Source organism: Clupea harengus, chromosome 10, assembly GCF_900700415.2.
Source record: "Clupea harengus chromosome 10, Ch_v2.0.2, whole genome shotgun sequence".
Classification (NCBI taxonomy): domain Eukaryota; kingdom Metazoa; phylum Chordata; class Actinopteri; order Clupeiformes; family Clupeidae; genus Clupea; species Clupea harengus.
The window spans coordinates 24,536,089-24,561,239 of record NC_045161.1 but is presented as its reverse complement, the minus strand read 5'-3'; the positions used below and the strand labels follow the sequence as shown (position 1 = coordinate 24,561,239).

The 25,151-nt window shown below is 46.7% G+C and overlaps 1 protein-coding gene across 1 annotated transcript in view; it reads left to right on the top strand.

Annotated features, from left to right (window-relative positions):
* oca2 (oculocutaneous albinism II) overlaps positions 1-25,151 on the top strand; it is an 80,496-nt gene that overhangs the window by 39,495 nt on the left and 15,850 nt on the right. Inside the window, exons 16-22 of the mRNA XM_031574519.2 lie at positions 2,865-3,012; positions 4,213-4,270; positions 4,598-4,706; positions 12,459-12,586; positions 13,773-13,832; positions 17,669-17,773; positions 23,054-23,147. Coding sequence (XP_031430379.1) covers positions 2,865-3,012; positions 4,213-4,270; positions 4,598-4,706; positions 12,459-12,586; positions 13,773-13,832; positions 17,669-17,773; positions 23,054-23,147 — 702 coding nt within the window. The remainder of the gene's footprint in view (positions 1-2,864; positions 3,013-4,212; positions 4,271-4,597; positions 4,707-12,458; positions 12,587-13,772; positions 13,833-17,668; positions 17,774-23,053; positions 23,148-25,151) is intronic.

Genomic DNA, 25,151 nt, shown 5'->3' with positions numbered 1-25,151 from the left:
ACCCGAGTGTCTCCATCATCCTATCATTGGCAGTGTCTTCTCACATCACACACCTAGATCCAGTGGTGCACCACTATACACACACACAGACACATACACACACACACACAGACACACACAAACACATGAACTGTATTTGTCAGCCAAAGTTCAGGCATACATATGCATAAAGTCGAGGACATACGTATCCATCCAGCTGAGAGGAATCCACTGCAGAGGTGAGAGGTTATTTAGTGTGGCGATAGTGGCTTCAGTGCTCTCTCAGTCCAGAGGCCAGGGAATGAAGGATTCTCTGCTCTTCCCCCATGAGATATCCTCACAGCCGCCCGAGTGCTAGTGTGAAGGCGCTAATAGACCTGAAGTTCCTGTCCGCAGTGACCGCAGGCTGACCTGAGACTGTCCCCCCCCACCCCCCACTGTCACCGACACAGTCACACACCACGCCTCGCCTCTGGATGCCCACCGGTCATAACACCTAACCTGACCACTGAACCTCATACTCATTTCCTCCCCGCGCCATAGGTCTCACTCCAGGTGACTCCGTAGACCAAGCCAATATAGAAATACTGTGAACATTTTAAACTTTTAATTTATTTAAAATTTCGCAGTGAGATATAGACTTTGTGGAACTCGCAGGGTATGAAATTCTTACATTTTGAAATGAGTATACAAAAAAAAATACTGATAATAATAATAATAATAATAATAATACAGCACTAAAAAACTACTAACTTCCTGCAGGCAGAAATCTCAGGGCTTTTTCCATGTCATCCCATGACTCGTAAATGAAACTAGTAAATTACTGGGTATTATTCTCTCTGTCTTCTCTCAAGAGGGTGAATTAGTTTCCTTTAAGATCCTAGTTGACCCTGTCATATCTAAGCCTTTGACTCTATACCTGACAATAGCATGGGTCCAACCCCTGTCACCCCCCGCTACACACCATAAAGCCTCTATTCTTACAATCAAACCTTCCTGCGTCACGGCCGTTACGTCCAGGGAAATTGACTGCATTGAATGGGAATCGGAAATACCATAGAAAAGTCCTATTTGATAATTAGTTCATGAGAGGAAGTGTTCTTTTCTTTCCTAAACACCATATAATTCCTTAGCCACTACTTAGCTTCTGTTCAGTAAGGTCGCTGCTCTTAAAAGCTATTATGGAGTCACAGAACTGCCTCAAAAGTCTGTCAGTCTGTCTCACTCCTTCTGACAGAACACAGAACAAAGCAGTCTATACGGCGCCGTGCGTTCCTTTTTCAATTTCTACCCACGGTTATGGTCTTTCATGCCTTATCTAAATACAAAGCCCTACCTTGGTGATTATGTCCACGTGGGCCACGCTTTAATTGATTTGAGCCACCCAGAGATTTAATTGAATTGCCGGATGTTTCCCCAAACCTGGCTGAGAGATAAGACCTGGGGTGTGAAAGTATATATTAGTTGGGGGGGGGGGATGGAAGGAAGACACAGTGGATTGCTTAAGGAGAGAGGGGAGAGAGAGAGAGAGCGAGCGAGCGGAAGAGAAGTGTCTTATCAGTGTGTGTCCATGCTGTCTGGCCACCCCACTGTGTCTTTCCCCCCGTCTTTGGCTAAGCTTCTGCAGGACTCTGTTGCCCGCAGCAGTTCCCTCGCACCCACGTGTGGGACTGTGTATTTGTGTATGTGTGTATTTGTGTGTGTGCACTTATTGGGCTCGGGGGCAAACACATAATCATGTCTTATTAGCGTTATCTGATGGAGCTGGGTCTAATGACCAGTGGTCTCCGGCGAGGGGGCAGAAGGGAAGGGCAGGCACTGCCCCCCCGTGGCCCCCCGCGGCCCTCCGCTGGGCTTCTGCCTCTCTCCGCGGGGGAAAGGATGCCACCGGGGCAGCATCTGCTCGCTCGATGCCAGTCCAACATTAAATCCATAAAGCTCCTCCCCCAGGAAGTTCCACCCCCCCCCCCCAAGTGTCCGCTTAGTCCCGCCGCACACAGCGACCCTGACAGCTGGGCCGATATCAGTTCTGTGGGCACCTCGCCGTGCTCTATAATTGCACCGATTCGTTAACAGTGTGTTTTTCTGCCACTAATCATATCCCTCTAAGAGCGACTGACGACTGCATGACAACGCGCGGCAGGGAGCCGGATTGTTGCCCACTGCGGGGAGCAGACAGCCGGGGACGGCACCTAGATGCGTCCTGCATTCCTTCCCCGGCCGCTGCATGGTCCGGCGGTCCCTGCCACCTACGGGAAGTACTAGGGCCCATGTGGGGGGCCCCGGTCGATGGAAAATGGCTTTTCCTCCACAGCAGGGCCATCATTCGTGTGGGTGTGTGTGTGTGTGCGTGTGTTTGTGTCCCAGAGATGAGCTCGTGCCTGCTGACTTAAACGCTTCATTACCGAACTGACGGTGACCACCGCTGATCACAAATCGCACATAAACAAACTAATAAACCAAACGACCAGGACTCCTCTTCTCTGTAACCCATGCTGCAACAGCAGGACTTGAACATCAGAAACAGGCAGGGAAAGTCATTTAAAAATAGAAATAATTTTTTTTTTTAAAAACGTCACTTCTGTTCTAAATTTCACGCATAACCGAGCACATGCGTCAAAGCTTCCGGCAAAATCCCCCTCACCTCCACCCCCCTCCTTGCCTCCTTTATACCCCCCTCCCTCAACACCCCAAACCACCCTCCCACCCCACCCCCCTGATACCCCCTTACCCACCCGAGCCATGTGGTAGCCCCTCCAGCTGAGCGAACACTGCTCTGCCCATCCTGCCTATGGCTCTGTGTGTTGCGGTTTCTGTGAGGTTGGGGGTGGGGGGGGGGGGGGAGTAAATGAATCACATACTGAATGCTGCTGTTATGACCACAGAGCTGAAGCATGAAATCCTGGTGTGGAAGCAGACGGCCCAGCGCATCAACCCTGCCAGCCGCGAGGAGACGGCCGTCAAGCGCCTGCTCATGCAGAAGGTGCTCAACCTGGAGAGTCTGCTCCGCAACAAGCTGCGCACCTACCAGTGGTAAAGCAGCCCTCTGCCCCTCTGCTCCCACTCACCCACACACTCACCCACTCACTCACTCACTCACTCACTCACCCACACACTCATCTATCCACTCACCCACCCACCCACCCACTCACTCACTCACTCACCGACACACTCACCCACCCACTCACTCACTCACTCACTCACCGACACACTCACCCACTCACTCACTCACCCACCCACTCACTCACTCACTCACCCACACACTCACCCACTCACTCACTCACCCACTCACTCACTCACCCACTCACTCACTCACTCACTCACTCACTCACTCACTCACTCACTCACTCACCCACACACTCACCCACCCACTCACTCACTCACTCACTCACTCACCCACACACTCATCTATCTACTCACCCACCCACCCACCCACTCACTCACTCACTCACCACACACTCACCCACCCACTCACTCACTCACTCACTCACCGACACACTCACCCACTCACTCACCCACTCACTCACTCACTCACTCACTCACTCACTCACTCACTCACCCACACACTCACCCACCCACTCACTCACTCACTCACTCACTCACCCACACACTCATCTATCCACTCACCCACTCACCCACCCACTCACTCACTCACTCACTCACCGACACACTCACCCACTCACTCACTCACCCACCCACTCACTCACTCACTCACCCACACACTCACCCACTCACCCACTCCCTCACTCACTCACTCACCCATTCACTCACACACTCACCTCACTGACTGACTCAGTTACCCAGTGATGGACTCACCCACCTCCACCTCCACCCCATGTACACCCTATGAATGGCCGTCCAGCTGGCCTGCCACAGTGGCACGTGTGTGGTGAGACAAAGCCCAGCTTCCCCCTTCCTGGTCCTGGGCGAAGGCTGTAATTGTAATCACAGCATAGTCATTTTGTTCTTTCCGCCATCCGCTCACAACAGTTTTTTTTCCATATAATAAACACTGATTATTCTTAGCAATAATTCTGACACAGAGTGCATTGTTTGTCTAGCTTAGAGCCAGGCAATTGATGCACACAAATAATAGATGTTGTACTGGAGGCCAAATCAAAAGTTCAAGTGAAAGTACAAGTCAGCAGTAAACAATGAAGTGGCTACAACATCAGGCTAACACCGGAGATTGCTCAAATTGGGTGCAATTAAGACGGATTTCTGTTCTTGCAGGCAAATATCACAGGAGGACAAGAATTGGGAACACAACCTTCAAGATCTTCAGAAAAAGGTATTATAAAGAATAGTCATGTGAAAAAGCTTTCAATTTTAATTTCTCTATCTCTCTCTCTCTCTCACACACACACACACTCACTCTCTCTCTCACTCACACATGCTCTCACACATGCACTTAAATATAGAACACACTTCACAACTTTTCTCGTTGCCAGTCTTGACAGTGGCATTTCAATGCCGATGTTGTCTGCATAATAAAGGGAGTGTTTAATTCCTCAAATTTGCCTGGAGCATGCTTTTCGTGTGGCATAATTGTCAAAGAAACAGTTGATTCCTCCAAGCATTCCCCAGTTGAAATCTGTATTTAATCTGCCTTCAACAGCACAGAATAACTGATAAGATTCTCCTGGTCAAGTGTGTGTCTGTCCTCGGAGTCGTCATCTTCATGTTCTTCCTCAACTCCTTTGTACCCGGAATTCATCTCGATCTGGGTAAGTAGTTGGCCTTCTGTGTAATTATGAGAGAGAGATGGAGAGAGAGATGGAGAGAGAGAGAGAGCGAGAGAGATGGAGAGAGAGAGAGCGAGAGAGATGGAGAGAGAGAGAGAGAGATGGAGAGAGAGAGAGAGAATGAGAGGGAGGGAGAGAGAGAGCGAGAGAGATGGAGAGAGAGAGAGAGAGGGAAAAAGAGTGAGAAAGAGAGAATGAAAAAAAAAGATGAATAGATAGAAGCTCATGATTAAGGTTCAGCAGTATTGTTTTTACAGCCTAGTTATAGGCTTTGCTGTGTAATTATACGGTCCCACTTCCTCTGCCTTTGTCAGATGTGAGCCAGAATAATGGGCTCACAAAGACGTGCAAAAGCTAAATTACATAGATACCGCACTGCTTTTAGACCTGTCAAATATTTATATATTTCATCACCTCCGGAAAATAAAATAAATGAAATGAGCTCTGTCCCCATTGTTGAAGGGACCCTCACTGCCAATATACAACAGCTTTGCTTCAGAACAAAAACCGGAATGAAGGAAACCAAAGCTATGCTTATCAGTTCAGCTATATGCAAGCTGAGCTGTAACATGTGTCAGCAAGGCCTCTGTTTATTGTGTAATTGTTCTCGGTGCAGCTGGGCCCAGCACTGGGACAAATAGGCTTGTCGGGCCCCTAAATGCAAAAGGAAGGAAGGAGGATACACACACATGGTAATCAGGTTGATAAATAATAATCAATGAGCCGTATAGCATCTAATCTTTTTCCCCTAAACCATACGTGTTTGGTGCCCTGTGCCATCCGTTCTCCTCCCCACGCTACACAGTACTGGCCAACCCCTAGCACCACAGGAACCAGGCAGTCAAGGGTGTAGTGGATGGGCGACTAGGGTTCCGTCAGGGATGTTATTTCGGGAAAGGATTGCACTATACATTTCAGTTAGCCTCAATATGTAGTGTATTTCATACTGTCAATTGCAACTCATGTTTTGAATGTTTACTGATTCAGAAAATCGGGGGGCTCGTCCGTAACTGGCGTAACTATCGGCTGTGCAAGCGACGCGGCGTGCTGGGGCCCAGAGGCTGTCAGGGGCTTACCTGTGCCGGACTATGTAGAATATTTTTTCTGCCCACCACTTGTTTAATATGGTTGCTTTCTTCTCAGAAGTCACTAATGAAGTAGGCATGCTGGGAAATGCTAATTTGTTTGTCCAGTGATTTTGCTCCCTGTCATTTGTGAAAGCTTTGGCGGATGTCGTGATGTCTATTTTTTCCACAACGGTTCAACCTTTTAGCAAGAAGCAAATGTTTTTCAGCAAACAGATGATATGTTAGCCGCATAAATAATGTTTAGCAAGGCCAAACAAGAACGCAGCGCCCAAAAGGCAAAGGAGAAAAAGGACAGGATGAGTGTATTGCTAAGCTGAAGTTAAATAAATTCTTATTTAAGGATCAGCATTCCATGGGCCAAGAAAGACTCAGTGGATTGGCTAGACTCTCAATAGAGAACCGCAGAGCCAGCAGTGTGAACTTGAGCAGTGTTGATCCTCAGTGTTGTTAATGACTGTGCTGTGGGCAAGGCCCGTATCATGAACTTCTAATGAGTGGGTACAGGTTTCTCGTTGTTATGGAGTGGGATCAGGGATTGAAATCTATGGCAATGTAGTTGTTACCTCTCATCTGTTCCCTATGCTGGAAAATCCTGCTGTAATCAGTGTCTGTGGTTAGATTTGGCCCCTGTGCCATTGATGATGAATTCTATAAATGCAAGTGATCAGGTGGCATCGTCTATTCATTCGTACTGTGTAGGCCTATAGGGAGTTGCTGTGCTGTTCTTGATGGTTCTTTGCTCTTTGCTTATCGACATACTGTGCCAGCTAACTTCACGTTGATGTGTTACTGTGGGGTGGCTGAAGCTGTTTGAGTTGTTTAATAGTTGGAGAAATTAGGCTGTGGTGGTTTGAAAGCAGGGAAGACTGTTAGATTGGCGTTGGTAAATTTGGCACTGCGGTCGGTCAGCCTTTGATCAGCACCACCAACAGCTGCTACTGGTTTGCAGGATGGGAGCTGCATGGTGAGCCTCTCCATGCAATTGTCTGGAGTAGTTGTGTGTGTGTGTGTTTGGGGTGTGTGTGTGTGGGGGGTCAAGAAAAAATGAGGTCAATCACAGTGATGTCACGCTACTGCTCTGCTGCAAGCCACGGCCTTTGGCTGGGAGATGATGTTGTGGAAACGGGGCGTCATTAAAGTGTCATTAGGGTTGACACAGCAAGATTTAATTTGCCCCTTTAATACACCGTGATAATTTAATCAGGTGACGCGACGATGGGCACAGGTCAGTACTGTATGCTATTGAGTGTGAATTTCATTGAAAAAGATGATCGCTCTTGGCACTTGGGAAATGTACATATTCTGCAGTTGTGTGTGATGACAGCTTTTATTAATGCGCCTATACCAGGCAGGTAAACTGTGCCGTGATGGTCTGAATCATTAAGTGAGTGTAGTCTCATTCATGTACAAGCAGGGCTCATAGTTATAAGCTGAATGTCTGTAAAAGTCTGTTGAATTATTAACCTCAGAAAACTTTGGAGCTGTCGACAAACCACCCAATTAAAAGGCAAAAAGACACAGATGAGTCATCCATAGTCATCCATAGTCCAAAAATATACTCCAACCTCAGCTCAAAAACCCCTCCCAAGTACAACTTTATAGAGCGAAACAATATCTGTACAGGTAGAGTTTCACAGTCTCATCTACCGAGGGGCCAAGTATTACATCATGATGAATGGCCACGGAATGCAATATAAAACACGCATTTAAGTACTTCTTTAATGATGGATGATGAATAATTCAAAGTTCTGGCCAACCCAAAGTCATTTATAAATATGTTAGGGGGGGGGGAAGAAATGGTACCGGAACAGCGAGGAACAGTGCGGTTTTTAGAGGAGAGCCTCGTGCTTCATCTTGCTGTCTAGGTCGGACAGCACCCAGCGGTGAAGCTGTGTGGATCAAACGCTGGGGAAATGAACACATGGGTTTCTTAGATAAACAAGCGTGATGAGACGACACCAGCGTCGCGCTGCGACATGATGCGCCGCTCGGCTGAACACTGTTCTCTTTGCATATGATGAATGAGCCCATCAGAAGCCCGCGCCGTCTCCTCTCCAAGCGCTTTTTTAATTGCACAGCTCTGTTGGTTCCCTCTCTCTCTCTCTTCCCTCTCCCTCTCTCTCTTTCTTCTTCTTCTTCTTCCTACTTCTCTCTCTCTCTCTTCTTCTTCTTCTTCTTCTTCTTCTTCCTACTTCTCTCCCTCTGTCTCTCTCTCTTTCTCTCTCTCTCTCTCTCTCTCTCTCTCTCTCTCTCTCTGTCGGTTCTGCGGTGTTTCTTCCTCCTCATTTCTCTGAGTTGAACATGAAGCCATAGGGAATATCAACGCTTCTCAAAAGCGGCCCTTCTTCCGCCAACCATGACTTTTGTTTACCAGGATTCTTTGTGGAACTTTTGTAATGACTTTTGTCTGTGTGTTTATGTGTGTGTGTGTGTGTGTGTGTGAGAGAGAGAGAGAGCAGTTGAGGTACATGAACACCTTGGAGACTGTGTGTGTCTGTGTGCTTTTGTTTGCTTGCTTCTGTTGTGTTTGTATGCTTTTGTTTGCTCGCCCATATAAGTCTATGTGCGTGCACTGTGCATACTGATGAAGAGGCTGTACAATAGTGTTTATGATGACATGGGAAGTGAGATATTGCCTGGATTCGTTTTCATTTCACAATTGCTCTGTAATTTGCCATTTTTAAATTGCCCCTTTTTCCACATGGGGCCTCGTTAACCCTATTCATTTAAACGCATATTTTGACAATCCACTTTAGACCTAGATCTGTGTCTTTTTGCTTCCTTCAGGAAAGGGTGTGACAATGTGTTAATTGCAAATTATGTCTATCTTTCTGTCTATCTAACTCTATCCCTCTTCTCCCTCTGGTTAGCAATTAGCTTCTCAATTGAGTCCTTCCTTCAGGGCCACTCACACACACACACACACACACACACACACACACACACACACAGACAGACACACAGACATACACACACACACGTACACATTTCACACACCCAAACAAACCTGTTGCTAACACTGGACACTTCTCTTGTCTAGCCAACTCTTGTACACTGCCTTGACTTCCTGCTTCTTCCCTAGTCATATTCTCTGCCCTCTCCTCTTCTGTCCTGCTCTTTCCAGCCACCCCTGCCTATTAAAGGTCTCGCTCCTCCATATGCTAATAATCATACTAATAATCAGAATAAAACCTTCCTCTTCTCTTCACTTCTCCTTTGTCCCTCCCTCTTTCTCTCCTCTTGCCGGCGTTCATAATTTGTGAACTGATTTCCCGGAGGTAATCATCAGCGCTCACCTGTTTAATCAGATTTGGTCCTCGAGGTGTGATTGCGCAATCTCACCCCCGTCCCAAAGACGGCAGGTCATTTGCACGGGGTCGCTCTGCCATACACCAGCTGTAATCTGCGGACTGGATTATGTGTTTAAGACCCAGTGCATGTGGAATGAGTGTTTTGATTAACCTGACCAGGCTTGAGCAGATACATTATCTACCACTCTCTCTGTTCCTCTCTCCCTTTCTTCACCCCCCCCCCCTCTCTCTCTCTCCGCAGAATGCCACCCTGGCTCCATCTGATTAGTGGTAAATTAGGGAGGGAGCCGTGTGGTTGATTGAAGTCAGAGCCGGTGGCTATCTGGTGAAGAGGATGTGTGTTTGACTAACGCCTCAGTATTATTCCGGGCCTCATTAGAGACGGGTCTTTCAGGACCACACCGAGTGAGTGAGGAAGGAATCCAGATGGGAGAGTGGGCTCTTCATCAGCGCTATGTAATTAGCTTTCACTTAGCTTCAGTGATACAGGAAGTCAACACAGAGAAAAAGGGAGTCCGCCTGGGAACACCTGCTTGTGGTACAGAGCCAACGTGCAGCCATTTTAAAACAACAGCTCATCAGTGTAGTTGGGTGTGGTATTGATTAGTATATCTAGCACATGTTGGAATTTTATCCAGGTCATAAACCTTCTGCCCAGGGCAAATAAAGTGTTTCTCCTCCGCATGAGTGTAGTTTCAGAATGGGAGAAATGGGTTGCAGTGACCTTCCCCCTCTAACTGGCTCAGTAGTCTTCATGTCTGTCATCGCTCCGGAATGTTCTGTCCTCCCCTGCTCTGGTCTTTGAATGTAAGGCCTGTCAATCATTCGGGGAAATGGCCAGAGAATTCTTTCTAGGAAACAAATTTCAGTCATTGACATTTTCCCTTAAAAATGCCATTATTAGTAGTGAGTCACTAAATACAATGGTAATTATTTTTAGACTACTCTCTGTATCTCGTCTGTAATTTGAGGTGCTCATCCTGGGTATTAGTGTGCTCTCAGAAATGCTATCAAAGCCATTGGGAAAATGCTTTAATAGCTTCAATATGTACTTCCTCCAGCATAGCCATTACGGCAGAACATTTTCTATTTGGGTTATGAGTTTCGACCAGAGACTGATTTATTCATAGTGTACCAGACTCAGCTGACACGGATGTTACTGCTGACGCATCGTAATCATTTCATTTTGTTTTTATTCATGTAAGTTTGTCTGACTGTCTCTAACATTCTGGTAACTTTTTCAATGCAAAATGCTGCTAATCCTTAGGAGCCTGCGTCTCTTTGGGGCCTATTATGCTAATTTTTTATGTTCCTAATTTTATTTTGCAAAGATCTGCAAAATGTATAGTATGAGAAAAATAATGTTTTTGGAACATTGAAGCATTTATGTCTATTCTTGGCAGACATAAATGCTTCAATGTTCCAAAAACACATAATTTTTCTCATACTATAAATCTCTATTTACATTCTGTCTGACAAGCTCTGTTAGAACTCCTGTGTCTTTAACCCCCCCCTCCCGATGAGCACAGTGTGCTCTGATTGGTCAGCTAGGCAGGCCGTAAGGATTGTGTTATGAGATTGTGTCATCTTGTAACAAAGGAAAAGGGCTGGAATTCCAACAAGGCGTTTCAGGCAGCTGATAAAAGTGGTTTCTGTGGGAGAGAGTTACTCCCTCTGCCGTGTACTTTCTGCTTTGTATCTTTGCAGACTGTTTAAATGCTCAACAAGCTATATAACACACTAAAGGAAATGGAACAAAACAGAAAAGCATAATAGGTCCTCTTTAAGACCTGAGACTTGAGTCTTACTCTAAGGTATTCTTTCATAATTGATTTTATTTAAATTGAGTTGAAATTCATTGAATAAAAAATTGACAATACACTTTGATATAAGACTGCTGTATATGCACGCCACCCATCTCTTTGTGTTTATCGGATAGGTAAATAATCAGCAGCATGTTGAAGGAACAGCAGGCCCTCTAAACTCATACCATAATTTCCCCCCATTTCACTTCAGGAACTGAACAGCACACTAAAGGGGTCGTGCTTGTGCAGAAAGTAAACATCATCATCACAATTATATTGATATTTATCTATATGACGCTCTAGTGCAGCTTGGGAGAATATTTATGCTCTTATAACAGAGGACAGCCATCTCTTACTGAACTAATCAACAACAACCACCCCCCCCCCCCCCACACACACACACACACACTCACACACTCAGACACACAAACACACACACACACCCACACACACACACACAGACTCAGACACACACACACAAACTCTCTCTCTCTGCCTCCTTTGTGTGTTAGCTACTGGTGTGCAGGTGGGAACAGGTGTCATCCAACACATTTACTTTCCTTCCCATTATTTCCTTTGCTGTATTTCCACAGACACACACACACACACACACACACACACACACACACACACACACACACACATATAGGCTGTACAGCCTCAGTTTGGTCCTGGAGTGGGGCAGGACCGAATCGGGACACGGACACGGACACAGACACACACAAATCAGGGACACACACAAACACACACACACACACACACACACACACACACACACACACACACACGGACTGGTGTCAACTGAACCCATCATCAGGAGAAGAAGGTGTATCGCCATCTTAGGAGAACAGACAACGAGACAAAACAGAAAGGGAGGCTTTGTGAAATGGTCAACTCTGTACACCATGAGTTACCATGAGGGCAGATCACTAAGGGAAGCCTGTTAGGAGTGGCTGCTCTGTGTGAGAGGGGCTATTATATGCTGGAGCAGTGAAGGCGGAGGGGCTAATAGAGAGACTCACATGGAGTTGCCACTTCATTCTAGCTACTTTGCAGAGCCTGTGTGAGCAGATTGCCTATTTGACTACCTCTGTGTTGACCAGGATCGTGTGTGTGTGTGTGTGTGCATGCACATGACTGTTTGTGTGTGTTTTGTTTGTGTTTGTGTGTAGAAGGACTGTCTGATTAAATGCCAAGGAGTTGTTTTTAAAGGGCTGATTACTGTGTGCGACTGTGTGTGTGTATATTCATGTGTTTGAACCTGTGTGTGTGTGTGTGTGTGTGTGTGTGTGTGTGTGCCTGTGTGTGTCTGTGTGCGTGTATGTGTGTGTGTGTGTTTTTTGCAAGCAAAAAGAAGAATGTTTGATAGAATGCTACAGTGCTTGTCAGAACTCAGGGGTTCAGCAGCGATCTGAAGAGCTGCTCTGCTGTGTGTGGGTATACGTGTGTGTGTGTTTGTGTGTGTGTGTGTGTGTGTGTGTGAGAGTGTGATCTGAAGAGCTGTTCTGCTGTGTGTGCTTTCCTCTCCAGGCTGGATTGCCATGCTGGGGGCCCTGTGGCTGCTGGTGCTGGCCGACATCCAGGACTTTGACATCATCCTCCACCGTGTGGAGTGGGCCACCTTACTCTTCTTCGCAGCTCTCTTTGTTCTCATGGAGGTATGGGAAATGTAGTCACACAGCACACAAATAGATACATACACACGTACAGTAGGAACATACACAATGCACTCATGAATACAGAGCTGTGCAGTCTGCAAAATGTACACCATGATACTCAAAGAGGTGGGCTCGAGGCTAGCATTAGCTCCCATGTACTTACAGATGCAAAAATGTTACAAAAATAAACACATATCCACATGTAGGTATATAGATGTATGTACAGGTGGATGCACATGTAACTGACGCTAACAGCTGATTGGCTGGTCTGTAAACCTCACAGCACAAAGGTCATACCGAGAGAGATAGAAACTGCTAGAAGTGCTAGAAACTGATGGTAGCACCTACAGATAGTAGCACCTACGGATAGTCATACCGAGAGAGATAGAAACTGGAGGTGGTAAACGCGGAGGTAGATGACAGATGAAGTCGTTTCCTGTGTGGTCTGTCGGCTCGGTTGTAGCCTAGGGAGCGAGAGAGAGAGAGATGGGGTCAGGCCGTCAGCAGGAGATGTACTTGGCTGGCTCTCTGCGCCACGTGTGTGAGGGACACATGGAGCCTCTGCACCAGGGTTGGGTTGGGTTGGTTCTCGCATCAGGTCCAGAGCGCAGGTCCAAGATAAATGGTTTACTTGGCGATGGAGTGGAACTTCTCGGGGGGTTGGAGGTTGGGGGGTTGGGGGGGGGGGGGGGGGGGGGGGGGGGGGGTTGTGGTGTCTTCTAATAGGGGACAGAAAAAACTAGAGCCGTTTACCTTCAGACAAAGCCGTCAGTATTCAGGCAGAAGGACTCGCATTTAGCTGAAATGTCAGGCGTGTGTTTTTGTGAGCACCCTGCTGTGACACACACACACAAACAAACACACTCTCTCTCTCACACACACACACACACACCCACACACACACACTCTCTCTCTCTCTCTCTCTCTCTCTCTCTCTTTTTCTTTCTCTCTCTCTCTCTTTCTTTCTCTCTCTCTCTCTCTCTCTCTTACACACACACACGCACACACATATACACAGACACACAGACACACACACACACACACACACACACACACACACACATACACAAACACAGTCTCTCTCTCTCTCACACCCACACATACACACACACACACAAACACACACACACACACACACAAACACACACACACACGCTGACATGCTGCTGTTGTCTCCCCTCCACAGGCTCTGGCTCAGCTTCAGCTGATCGACTACATTGGACATCAGACTGCCGAACTCATCAAAGTGAGTGTACATCTCTCCCACAGTGCATTGCAACGTGCAGACATGCACACGCGGCTCGGGCAAATCAGGAAACAACAGTGGGCCTGCATCTCGAGTGCTGCCCTAATGCAATGCGGGGGAAAGGGAGTCGTTCCGCTTTTACACCAAGCAGAGCTTAATTAGGTTTAATCAGTGCAATGGTGCGCTCCAGGGTAAACAGATGGTTATTGATATGAAACTAGCCGTAGACTGCATCTCTCTATTTCTTTGACCAAAAAAACACTCATGTCCAAGCAAGTTTCTTCATTCATGCGTTTAGACAGATTAATGATCTCTGGGCTTTGTTGTTTATTGTTTATCACAAGGATCCCTTGCAAACACATGTTAGGTCATTACGTAACGCAAACCATAACAGATTCATTCCAGTTAGACATAGAAGTATACTGTACATCAGTGCATAGATACACACTATACACACTGACCGCACGTACAGACACCATACAATGCAGGTCATTGAATGTTCCACAAAAAAGGCAGCGTTTGTTATATAACACTCCATGACCATATGCAACACACCATACATAAAACACTGGAACCCAAGTTTCCCTGTACAGCCATGCATATGTATGTTCATACCAACTGAAAGTTTGGTCTAATCAGCTGCATGTAGAAACTTGCTGGGATATCAGTACACTAAAGATCTGAGTTCACTAAAGTTTCTTTTGGATAGTTCTGTTTGTGCCTTCAGGTACTTCATCAGACCTGAAAGTGGTGTATGCACTGGGATTTATTTTTTAGAAAAAAAACACACACACCAAATAAAACTAAATGAAAAAACATCCCACCTCAATCAGTGCATTTAAATGAGTCACGGTGCAGCTTAATCCCCTGCCTGCTGGATGGTGTGTTTGCGTCTCTCTGGGTGTGATGGTGTGTTTGCGTGTCTCTCTGGGTGTGATGGTGTGTTTGCGTGTTTCTCTGGGTGTGATGGTGTGTGTTTGCGTCTCTCTCTGGGTGTGATGGTGTGTTTGCGTGTCTCTCTGGGTGTGATGGTGTGTTTGCGTGTCTCTCTGGGTGTGATGGTGTGTTTGCGTGTCTCTCTGGGTGTGATGGTGTGTGTTTGCGTCTCTCTCTGGGTGTGATGGTGTGTTTGCGTGTCTCTCTGGGTGTGATGGTGTGTGTTTGCGTCTCTCTCTGGGTGTGATGGTGTGTGTTTGCGTCTCTCTCTGGGTGTGATGGTGTGTTTGCGTGTCTCTCTGGGTGTGATGCTCCACCGGGCCACCAGGGACATGGTGTGATTCAGTGTGCAGTGGGGCTGCTCCCAGTCCCCCTCTCACTGGGAATCATGCACTGCTGGACATGTCAGCCTCGCTGCCGCCTCCAGGGCATTTAGATGTGGGGTAATTACTTATGACAGGCTCCACTGGTCTCCGGATCTCCGGGCCTCAGTCTCACCTCCACTACCTGACTCAGTGCTGCAACACAGAAGCACCATGAGGAAGGTCCCTGTGTGGAAGAGAGGTAGAGAGAGACAGGGGGGAAGAGGAGGAGAGATGGAGAGATGGAGAAAAGGGGAAAAAAAGAGGGTTGAGTATGAGAGTTTGGCCACGTATGACAGAAGGGGAGTGTCTTTTTGTTTTAATCTGACACTTTTAAAGTTTCAAATTATGCTTCATTATACAGTATATTTCATGCATTACATATCACATTCATTATTACTTTATGTAAACATTATTTGTTTATAATTCATGTATAAGTATATTTTCTGCAATGCTTTTGAACAGGTCTAGTCAATAACTTCTTTACCAATAGTTACTGCACATTGCAAAGCTCTGCAGATGAGAGGCCATGCTGTACATGATCTGTGTAAGGCAAGGGAGAGCCACATTAATGTCACTCTCACATTCAATACAGAACAGGGGGCAGATAAGTAGACAGATAGAACAAGAAACAGACAGACAGACATACAGAGAGGGGTGGCAGTCTGGAATCCACTCTCTCTCTTCCTTTCCCCTTTTCTCTCTATCTCTCTCTCTCTCTTCCTTTCCCTTTTTCTCTCTGTCTATGTCTCTCTCTCTGTCTTCCTTTCCCCTTTTCTCTCTCTCGCTCTCTCTCTCTCTGTCTTCCTTTCCCCTTTCTCTCTATCTATCTCTCTCTCTCTCTTCCTTTCCCATTTTCTCTCTATCTATCTCTCTCTCTCTCTCCATTTCCCATTTTCTCTCTATCTATCTCTCTCTCTCTTCCTTTCCCCTTTTCTCTCTCTTTATCTATCCCTCTCTCTCTGTCTATCCAGTTATCACTAACAAACCCTCCGGTCCTGTACCTTTTTCTTCTGTGTCTCTCTTTATCTCTCTCTTTCTCTCTTTCTCTCCCCTTCTCACTCTTTTTCCAGTCCCCCCCCCCCCCCCCCCCCCCTCTCTCTCTGTGAAATGTCAGGCTTTGGCAGTTCACCCAGGCACGGCGTCTCCTGCCAGGTGTGCTTGAGATTGTGGGAGGAGATGCCACACGCCTCAGTCTGCAGTGCACAGCCCCATCGGCCACACACACACACACACACACACACACACACACACACACACACACACACACAGCCCCATCGGCCACGCTCTGCATCTCTGCATGTGTGACAGGCAACACCAGCATCCCCCCTCCCTTCCACACACACACACACACACACACACACACACACACACACACACACACACACACACACACACACATATACACAAGCACGCACACACACACATACACACACATACATATGCACAAGCACGCACACACATACACACACATACACACACATACATATACACAAGCACGCACACACATACACACACATACATATACACAAGCACGCACACGCACACACATACACACACAAACACACACATACATATACACAAGCACGCACAAACATACACACACACACACACACACACACAAACATACACACACACTCAGACACACACACACACACACACACACACACGCGCACACACGCACACACACACAACATCCATACTCTGGTTCCCCACCCTTCATCCTCCTCCTCCACTTTGCCACCCCCTGTCTTACTCGCTCACTCGCTTCACCAACACAGCACCTGCTTATCCATGTCTATTTGGTGTTCAGGTTGAAAGCACTGGGGTAAGAGAGCTCGAGGGTAAGAGAGCTCGGGGGTGAGAGCTCTAGGGCAAGAGAGCTCTGGGGTGACAGTGCAGGGGTAATGCAGCGCTGGGGCTGGAGCAGTGGAGAGAGGGAAGGGGCAGGGGCAAGAGGGACCAGTGGGTTGAGAGCGCTGGTGCTGCACTGGTGCTTCCAGCCGTGGCTCCTCTGTGTGAGCGGGCCTTGGGGGCCTCGTGGGCCTCGCCTCTGTGCTAATCCGCCTGTCGAGTGCAGGAGAGGCATAGTGTGCATGACAGTGATGTCTTTCTTTCTCTTTCTCTCTCTTTCTCTCTCTCTCTCTCTCTCCTCCCCTCTCTCACCCATGGCTTTGTGTTTCTCTCCCTCTCTCTCATCCTCTTTTTCTCTCTCCACCCCTCTCTCCCTCTCTCTTTCACACCCTCTCCCTCTCTCTCATCCTCTTTTTCTCTCTCAACCCCTCTCTCCCTCTCTCTTTCACACCCTCTCCCTCTCTCTCATCCTCTTTTTCTCTCTCAACCCCTCTCTCCCTCTCTCTTTCACACCCTCTCCCTCTCTCTCTCCCTCTCTCCCTCTCTTCCTCTCTCTCTCATCCTCTTTTTCTCTCTCCACCCCTCTCTCCCTCTCTCTTTCACACCCTCTCTCTCTCCCTCTCTCGCTCCCTTCCTCCCTCTCACTCTCTCTCTCTCTCTCTCTCTCCTTATCTTCTCTACCAGGCGGTACCAGAAGAAGAGCGCCTGGCCGTGGCCATTATCCTGGTGATGTGGGTCTCTGCCCTGGCCTCCTCTCTCATTGACAACATCCCGTTCACCACCACCATGGTAAATGGAGCTTAAAGGGCATTTTCTCTCTCTCTCTCTCACACACACATACACACACATATATATACACACACACACACACACACACACACACACACACACACACACACACACACACACACACACACACACTCATTCACTCATACTCACACTCACTCATTCACACAAACACACACACACACACACACACACACACACACACTCACACTCACACTCACACACTCACGCACACATGCATTTTCTGTAATGGAATGTTCTGGATCCTACCTGTCCCTGACCTATTGCATGTCAGCCTCTGCTCTTATGATGAGCACAGCCTGAACACAAATGCCCCACATTTCAAAGGTTCTTGGAATTGTGTCTCGGAACTAAAATGATAAAACATGCTAAAGACAAGTGGTAGCGGTATGAGCATTACTAGATAGCTAGTTAGAGATTAGCCTGACCAGAGTTTCTAGTGCTGTCACACCAAATCCGACTTTGTAAAGACTTCAAATACTTTTTTAATGGAAGCAACCCTTTCTTTCATTTGGACTTAGCAAACCGAACAAAATGACGATGGTAACAACACTTAGAAACTCTGTTAGGCTATTTTAAAAGCACATAACAGCAGGAAGACATAAAGTTTGTGACATTCGATAGGAAAGCATGTATTTTAGATGAATGCCAAACAAAATGCACTGGAACAAATGGTGATGGCATCCAACTGAGTTGAGTTAGAGTTAGACTTTCATTTACGTGTATCAATTTGATTATCCTCTAACCATTGGTGTCTAAGCACTTTGTTCGAGAAGCTTTTATTTTCAGTTGTCAAAAGTGATGGGGATGAAATTGGTGGTTGCAAAAAGTGGTGGGGACATGTCCCCCACACACACACACATACACACACACACACACACACACACACACACACACACACACACAGAGTAAAAAGCCATATTTCTGTCTCCAGCGTAAATGTCGCCTATGCTCACTCATACGCTCACTCACACGTTAGAACACTCGCCTGCACATAAAAATGCTCTTCACACACACACACACACACACACACACACACACACACACACACACACACACGCACACACATGCAGAGTAAAAAGCCATATTTCTCCATATCGTTAATATTTGATTGCAAGTGTATTTTTATTTTACATTAAAATTCATTATGCTTTACTGTGGCAATGAGTATTTTAGTGTCTTTCCCAGCCATTTTTAACAATGGGGATATTTTTAGCCAGATCGTGGCTCAGCCTATTTGTTTTGCTTCTCATGGCCATTTTTATCCTTTAAGTATAACTGAGTAAAACAATAGCTCAGCTGACTCATGATTCATACAGACTCAAAATTTCTTCAACTTTCCCCCCAAAAAAACAAGGCTTGTTTTTCCCCCTGAAACTAATGCTCCCGCTTGCGTTGTTGACATTTTTCGCATCTTTGTCCTAAAATAATGGATGGGTAATTTTGTGTTTAAGCTGGATCAAGTGCAAGGATGAATGATGAACTCTTATCTGAGTCCTGGGTGTGGAGTGGAGCATTAATTAGAATGAATTATGAACCTTCATGGATGGCGAGCCGCGGTGATGAGAAGAACATCAAACACACAGCCAACACACTCAACAGAGCCAGCCAGCTGAGCTGGAGGAGAGAGGCAACAAGATGTGTGAGAAATGAGAGAGATAAAAAACAATGAGAGAGAAAAGGATAGAAAGAGAGATAGAGAGCGAGAGAGAGAGAGATAATACGAGAGGCATAGACAGAAATGGAGAGTGAGAGTAGGGAGGAGAGAGAGGGAGAGAGAGAGAGAGAATACGAGAGGCATAGACAGAAATGGAGAGTGAGAGTAGGGAGGAGAGAGAGGGAGAGAGAGAGAGAGAATACGAGAGGCATAGACAGAAATAGCGAGTGAGAGAGTGGGGCGGAGAGAGAGAGATAGAAGGAGCGAATGAACGAATCATGAATGAAGAGTAGTCACTCTAGAAATCACTTTGTGTTTCATCTCAAGTCTCCTCTCTCTCATTCTCTGTCTCTCTCTCTCTCTCTCTCTCTCTCTCTCTCTCATTCTCTGTCTCTCTCTCTCTATATATATATATCGCTCCACCAGCAGCACGGTGGTAGAAATACATATGAGAGCAAACATCCCTTAGTATTCAGCAGCGGGTGTCCCGTCCCCCCCTCCCGGCTTTAATGGACCCCATTGATTTTGGAAGCCCTATCTCGCCCCTGTGTGTAGATAACACACCTGTCCTGTCTCCCCCTGCGTGCCTCCAGACGGTTTCTATTCTCCGGCAGAACCAATCCAGTGGTCCCTGAGAATGAGGAAGTCAGTCAGCCGTGTGGATGTGTGTGAGCAGCTCCTATGCATTTGGAGGACAACAGATGGAGTTTCGCAGAACAAATACTCTGCTTGTGTTATTGTTGCTATTATCTTGTCACCCTTGTTCATTTTTCATCACGGAAGGCTCAGGGTCTTACAGGAAAACCTATGAGGGAAAGAAAATGTTTGTGTGGTGTGTGTGTGTATATGTGTGTGAGTGTGTATGTGTGTGTGTGTGTGTGTGTGTGTGTTTGTGTGTGTGTGTGTGTGTGTGTATGTGTTTGTGTGTGTGTGTGCGTGTGTGTGTATGTATGTGTGTGTATTTGTGTGTTTGTATGTGTGTGTATTTGTGTGTTTGTCAGGTCTGAGTGCAAAGCAGCAGGGCTAATTTTATGATCAATACGTTGGCCATAAGCTGTCCAGTTATATATGAGAGACTATCTGTTAAGATTGGGCCCCGTCTGAGTTGGAGCCTCCCTCAGTGAGCCTGCAGCCCACATTCAACCTAAAAATGGAACAGCTGTGCAATGCAGATCAATGGAATGCCAGCACAGACTAACTAGCCAAGCTAGGCTAAGACCTTTCATCTAATGACTGTTTTTAAATGATGGGGACTGAACTAGGGCTATATAGAGTGGTCTCAGAAGCCTTGTGAAGCCGTGAGTCACAAAGGGAGAGAGACAGGAAGAGACGTTTCTCACGGCCTTACAAACGTTGTTATTGTAATGCAGGTTTCTCAGTGCATTTTGCGTTTTCATTTCCTGTGAGGGATAGACCAGCTATCTGGTAAAACTCCATTGTGAAGAAAATCAAGGCTTCTTTCCTTGTTCTCTTCCCGCCTTCCTTCCCTCTCTCTTCTTGTGCTGGATGGAGTGAATGAGGACGTGTGGCGGTGACGGCGCCGGCGGTGACGGTGGTGGAGGTACAGGTAGATCAGCACAGAATGTAATCACAGCGGGTGGAGGTGACGGCGGTGGCGGTAGCGGTGGAGGTAGAGGTAGATCAGTACAGAATGTAATGTCACAGTGCCGCGCCGTAATTTATTCCAGCCCACCGCTGCCGGACGGCTCAGCAGATTGCCACCAACACGGCGACGCTAAGCAGCGACACATTGGATTGTGAGCGGAGGCCCAGGGCTTATTCTTAAAGTGGTCGTGCCGAGTGCTCACTCTCCACGGGAGACGGCGAGCGCTGAGCATAATGCCGCCATCTCTGCGTGAGTGTGTGTGTGTGTGTGTGTGTGTAAACACGATGGGCGCGGCGAGCGCAAACAGCCCACAGCCGTTCCGTCTTTCTCTTTCTCCCTCTCTCTCTCTCTCTCCCCTGTTCTCTCTCTCTCTGTCTGTTTCTGTGTGTCTCTTAGATGTGACACCCTCGTCATTGTGTTCCTCGTGGGCCCCTCTGCCGCTCGCTTTAACCGATGTGCCTTTATCCCGCTAAGAAGATTCCAGTCGAGCTGGAGCTAAGCCCGTTTACTGCATGTGCACTCACTCGCTGACAGAAGGCAAAAAAAAATAAAAAATCAATTAACCGCGCAAAGTTGCTTAGTGACCTTGCAGGTTGTTTTGGGGGACCTTGTTGGGAATTTATTATGTTGCTTCACCAACATGAGCCCAGCGTGGCACCGGCAGGTTAGATCTGAAGCGGGTTTTCCCTGGTACCGGTGTTATTGAAACGCCTCTTGTGCTGTGCCACGTTTGACATAAATGAAAGCTGCAGTAGGCATAAATAGACCTCACCCACCCCACCTCATCTAGACTAGAGTGCTGCTGTGTCCATTCAGCTTTGAGCTCGGTTTGTTTGCTTTTTACTTTCATTGAGAGAGATGCAGGCCTTTGATGTAATTGGCTGGTCATATTCAGCCAAATCATATTCTTTTTTTTTTTTTTTTTTAGAGGGATACAGTACAAAGCATGCCCCCCAGCACCAAAAACAACAGCTCCCATTGACTTCTTTTCCAGCACTTCATAATGAAAACATGGTCATGGTTTGATCCCGCTAGTTCTAGCCTTGAGTGGTGCTCTCATGGTAAACTTCCTCTGACATCAAACACGCAAGAGCACAAACAAAATCAGGGGTCGGGCAGGCTAGGGCAAGGATCCAGGGAGGAAGGTGAGACCAGAGAGTGATAGAGTGATAGAGTGAGAAAACGTGGGAGAGAGAGGATTGATGTTTGGAACATGCAGCATGTTGGCACCTGCAGCATACTTTTATCTTCAGTTCCATGTTCCAGACACGACTGATTCACAGTCTGTCTTCAAACTGAAAAAAAGACTGTAGTGGATGTGTATTGATTTTAAAGTGCGGTTTGAACACAGCCACAGAATTATGACTCGATCCGTTCGAAGACTTCTCTCAAGTGCTTCTCAAAACGACATGAAATAAAGACCAAAAGACAGAGAGAGTACACACTTAGAACTGTGCGTTTACATGATCAGTCATACCATAGATCTCCATTACACGATCACTCATACCATAGACCTCCATTACACGATCACTCATACCATAGATCTCCATTACATGATCACTCATACCATAGACCTCCATTACAAGATCACTCATACCATAGATCTCCATTACGTGATCACTCATACCATAGATCTCCATTACGTGATCACTCATACTATAGATCTCCATTAGGAATTTCCTAGATATGCCATCATATTGGTTTTATCTCCTGTTGACGTCGTCATGCACAAACATATGTATTCTGCGCGTGTGAAGTATTTCCAGGTAGTTATATCTCGTTTTTGTATGTACCAAAAATAGCTATCCACAGTCTCCTAAGTCTTACTCAATTGCCATCAAACAGGTTTTTTTTTTTTTTTACAATACCCTACAGTGTTCCTGTTAAGCTGATTTATGGATGCTGTGATGTGTTGTAGCACTTCCAGCTGGGTTCATATGTCCTCCTCTGATAAAAGTGGGATTTCATGCATGTGATTTCTCTCTTGTCTGCCCAACAGATCCCTGTTCTCATTAACCTGAGTCAAGATGAGGACGTCAACCTTCCAGTGAAGCCTCTCATCTTCGCGCTGGCAATGGGTGCCTGCCTGGGAGGTCAGTCCATACACCACATCCTCATTTGGGAGAACAGACGGAAAAAAACCCGCACTCAAATTAATTTGTTTTGTTTTTGTTGTTTTTTTTTTTCTGTCTTACTGACATCATGGGGAAGATTGGAGTATATCTCAGAAGGCTCATGCTAATCCCGTCCCCCCCCCATCCCCACCGCCACACACACACTCACCCCATTCCCCACCCTGCAGTTATTCCAGCATGTAAACAAATGCACACTTTTTTTTTTTTAATAAAGTTCAATAAATCCCCACTCTAAGCATCTGGTCTACTAAAGATGGTAGCAGGGATGGCGTGCACACAATGGCACAGACAACACCCCCTCTTAACCAAGGGTCATACAAATCTGGCCCAGAACCTCCCATGTGAAATTAGACAGGCAGGAAAACATTGAAGGGAGGATGTACATATGTTCGAGAGAGCACAGCGTAACGAGCGACTCGGCCGACCGCACGCTGTGCCTTTTTATTTTCCGTTCAATGTACTAAAACTGTGGCTGATACATTTACATTTACATTTAGTCATTTAGCAGTATGTCCAAGCTAAGAGCAATAAAAACTACTTTACTAAAATACTACTTTACATAAGAAATAGAAAAAAACGACATAGAAAAGATGAAAGAAGTGCAGGAATGTAACTGCTGTAAGTGCAAGTTAAGCACTAGTCAAGGTGCCAGTTAGGATGGGAGGTGCTCTCTGAAGAGTTGGGTCTTCAAAAGCTTCTTGAAGGTAGAGAGGGACGCATAATCAACGCACGTTTACTGCCCTCTGAACCATACCTGTTCATACATATCATGCCATGTTTTTAGGTGCACGTTGCAAAGAAATTACACCTAAAACAGGCGCTAATGTGTTAGTACATCTGCTCCTCGCTGTGTGTGTGTGGTATGTGTGTGTTTGTGTGTGTGTGTGTGGGTGTGTGTGTGTGTCAGCCTGCAGTCTGTGTGAGTTATCTACTGCCAAAGCCTCTGCTGACATAGACTTGGAGACATCTGAACTGCTGTGGGTAAAGAGGCCTTGGAAGTTCACTAGATAAATGCTTTGCTTTGTAGTCTGAAAAGAGCTAGAGTTCTCCTTTGAGGCCTCCCTGAAGCGGAGGTGCTCAGCTCGTTTTGGGTTGGAGAACAGAGAAAAGAAAGTGAGAGAAAGAGGAAGAGAAAGAGAGAGCGACAGAGCGAGAGAGAAAAGGGTGAGTGAGAGAATAAGAGAGATAGAAAGAGAGACGAGAAAGAGGAGAGGGGTGGTAGCGTCTGCACTCGGGGGCTAATAAGCTGCGATGTGACCGGGCGTCTGGCAGATCGATGGGAGCCCAGCGACATGCCCCGGCTCCTCCAGCACAATGACACCTTTTAAGATGTGAGCACGGCATATTGAGCTGTCCTGCCCTGTCCTGTCCGCAGAATAGATAAGAGCACAGGCAGGGAGAGGGGACAACCAGAGAAGGAAGAAAGAGAGAGAGAGAGAGAGAGAGAGAGAGAGAGAGCGACGAGGGAAAAAAGAGAGAAAAATGACTCAGAGCATGCAAGGGGAGAAAGAAGACTTGAGTTGAGTGTTCATGATTCGCTGGGTGACTGTGCTGCAAGATGGACAGTCACCCTCGTGACATTTTAAAAGTAGGTTGCTGGCAGTGGGAGATGTAATGGATAAGTGCTCGAGTGTCAGGCCCCTGTAAAAATGCACTGTAAAATATGGTTATTGATTTTGCATGGATACTGCCAGGTCTCGGCCAGAAAGCAATCAAACTTGTGGGCCGAGTTGAGTTGAGTTGAGTGAGGGGTACATGACGCACTCCGGCAGAGACAAAAGCAGATGATCACCCACTGTGATGGGGGCAGGGTGATGGGGGCACGGTCATTTTCTGCTAAATTGACTGCCAGCATAAAGCGATTGCACTGGAAGGGATCGCAGATTGCAATCAGCCTGACAAACTTAGCAAATCAAGTGTGAGGTCAATTTTTTTTTTTTTTAAAGCGAACCACTTCAAGCC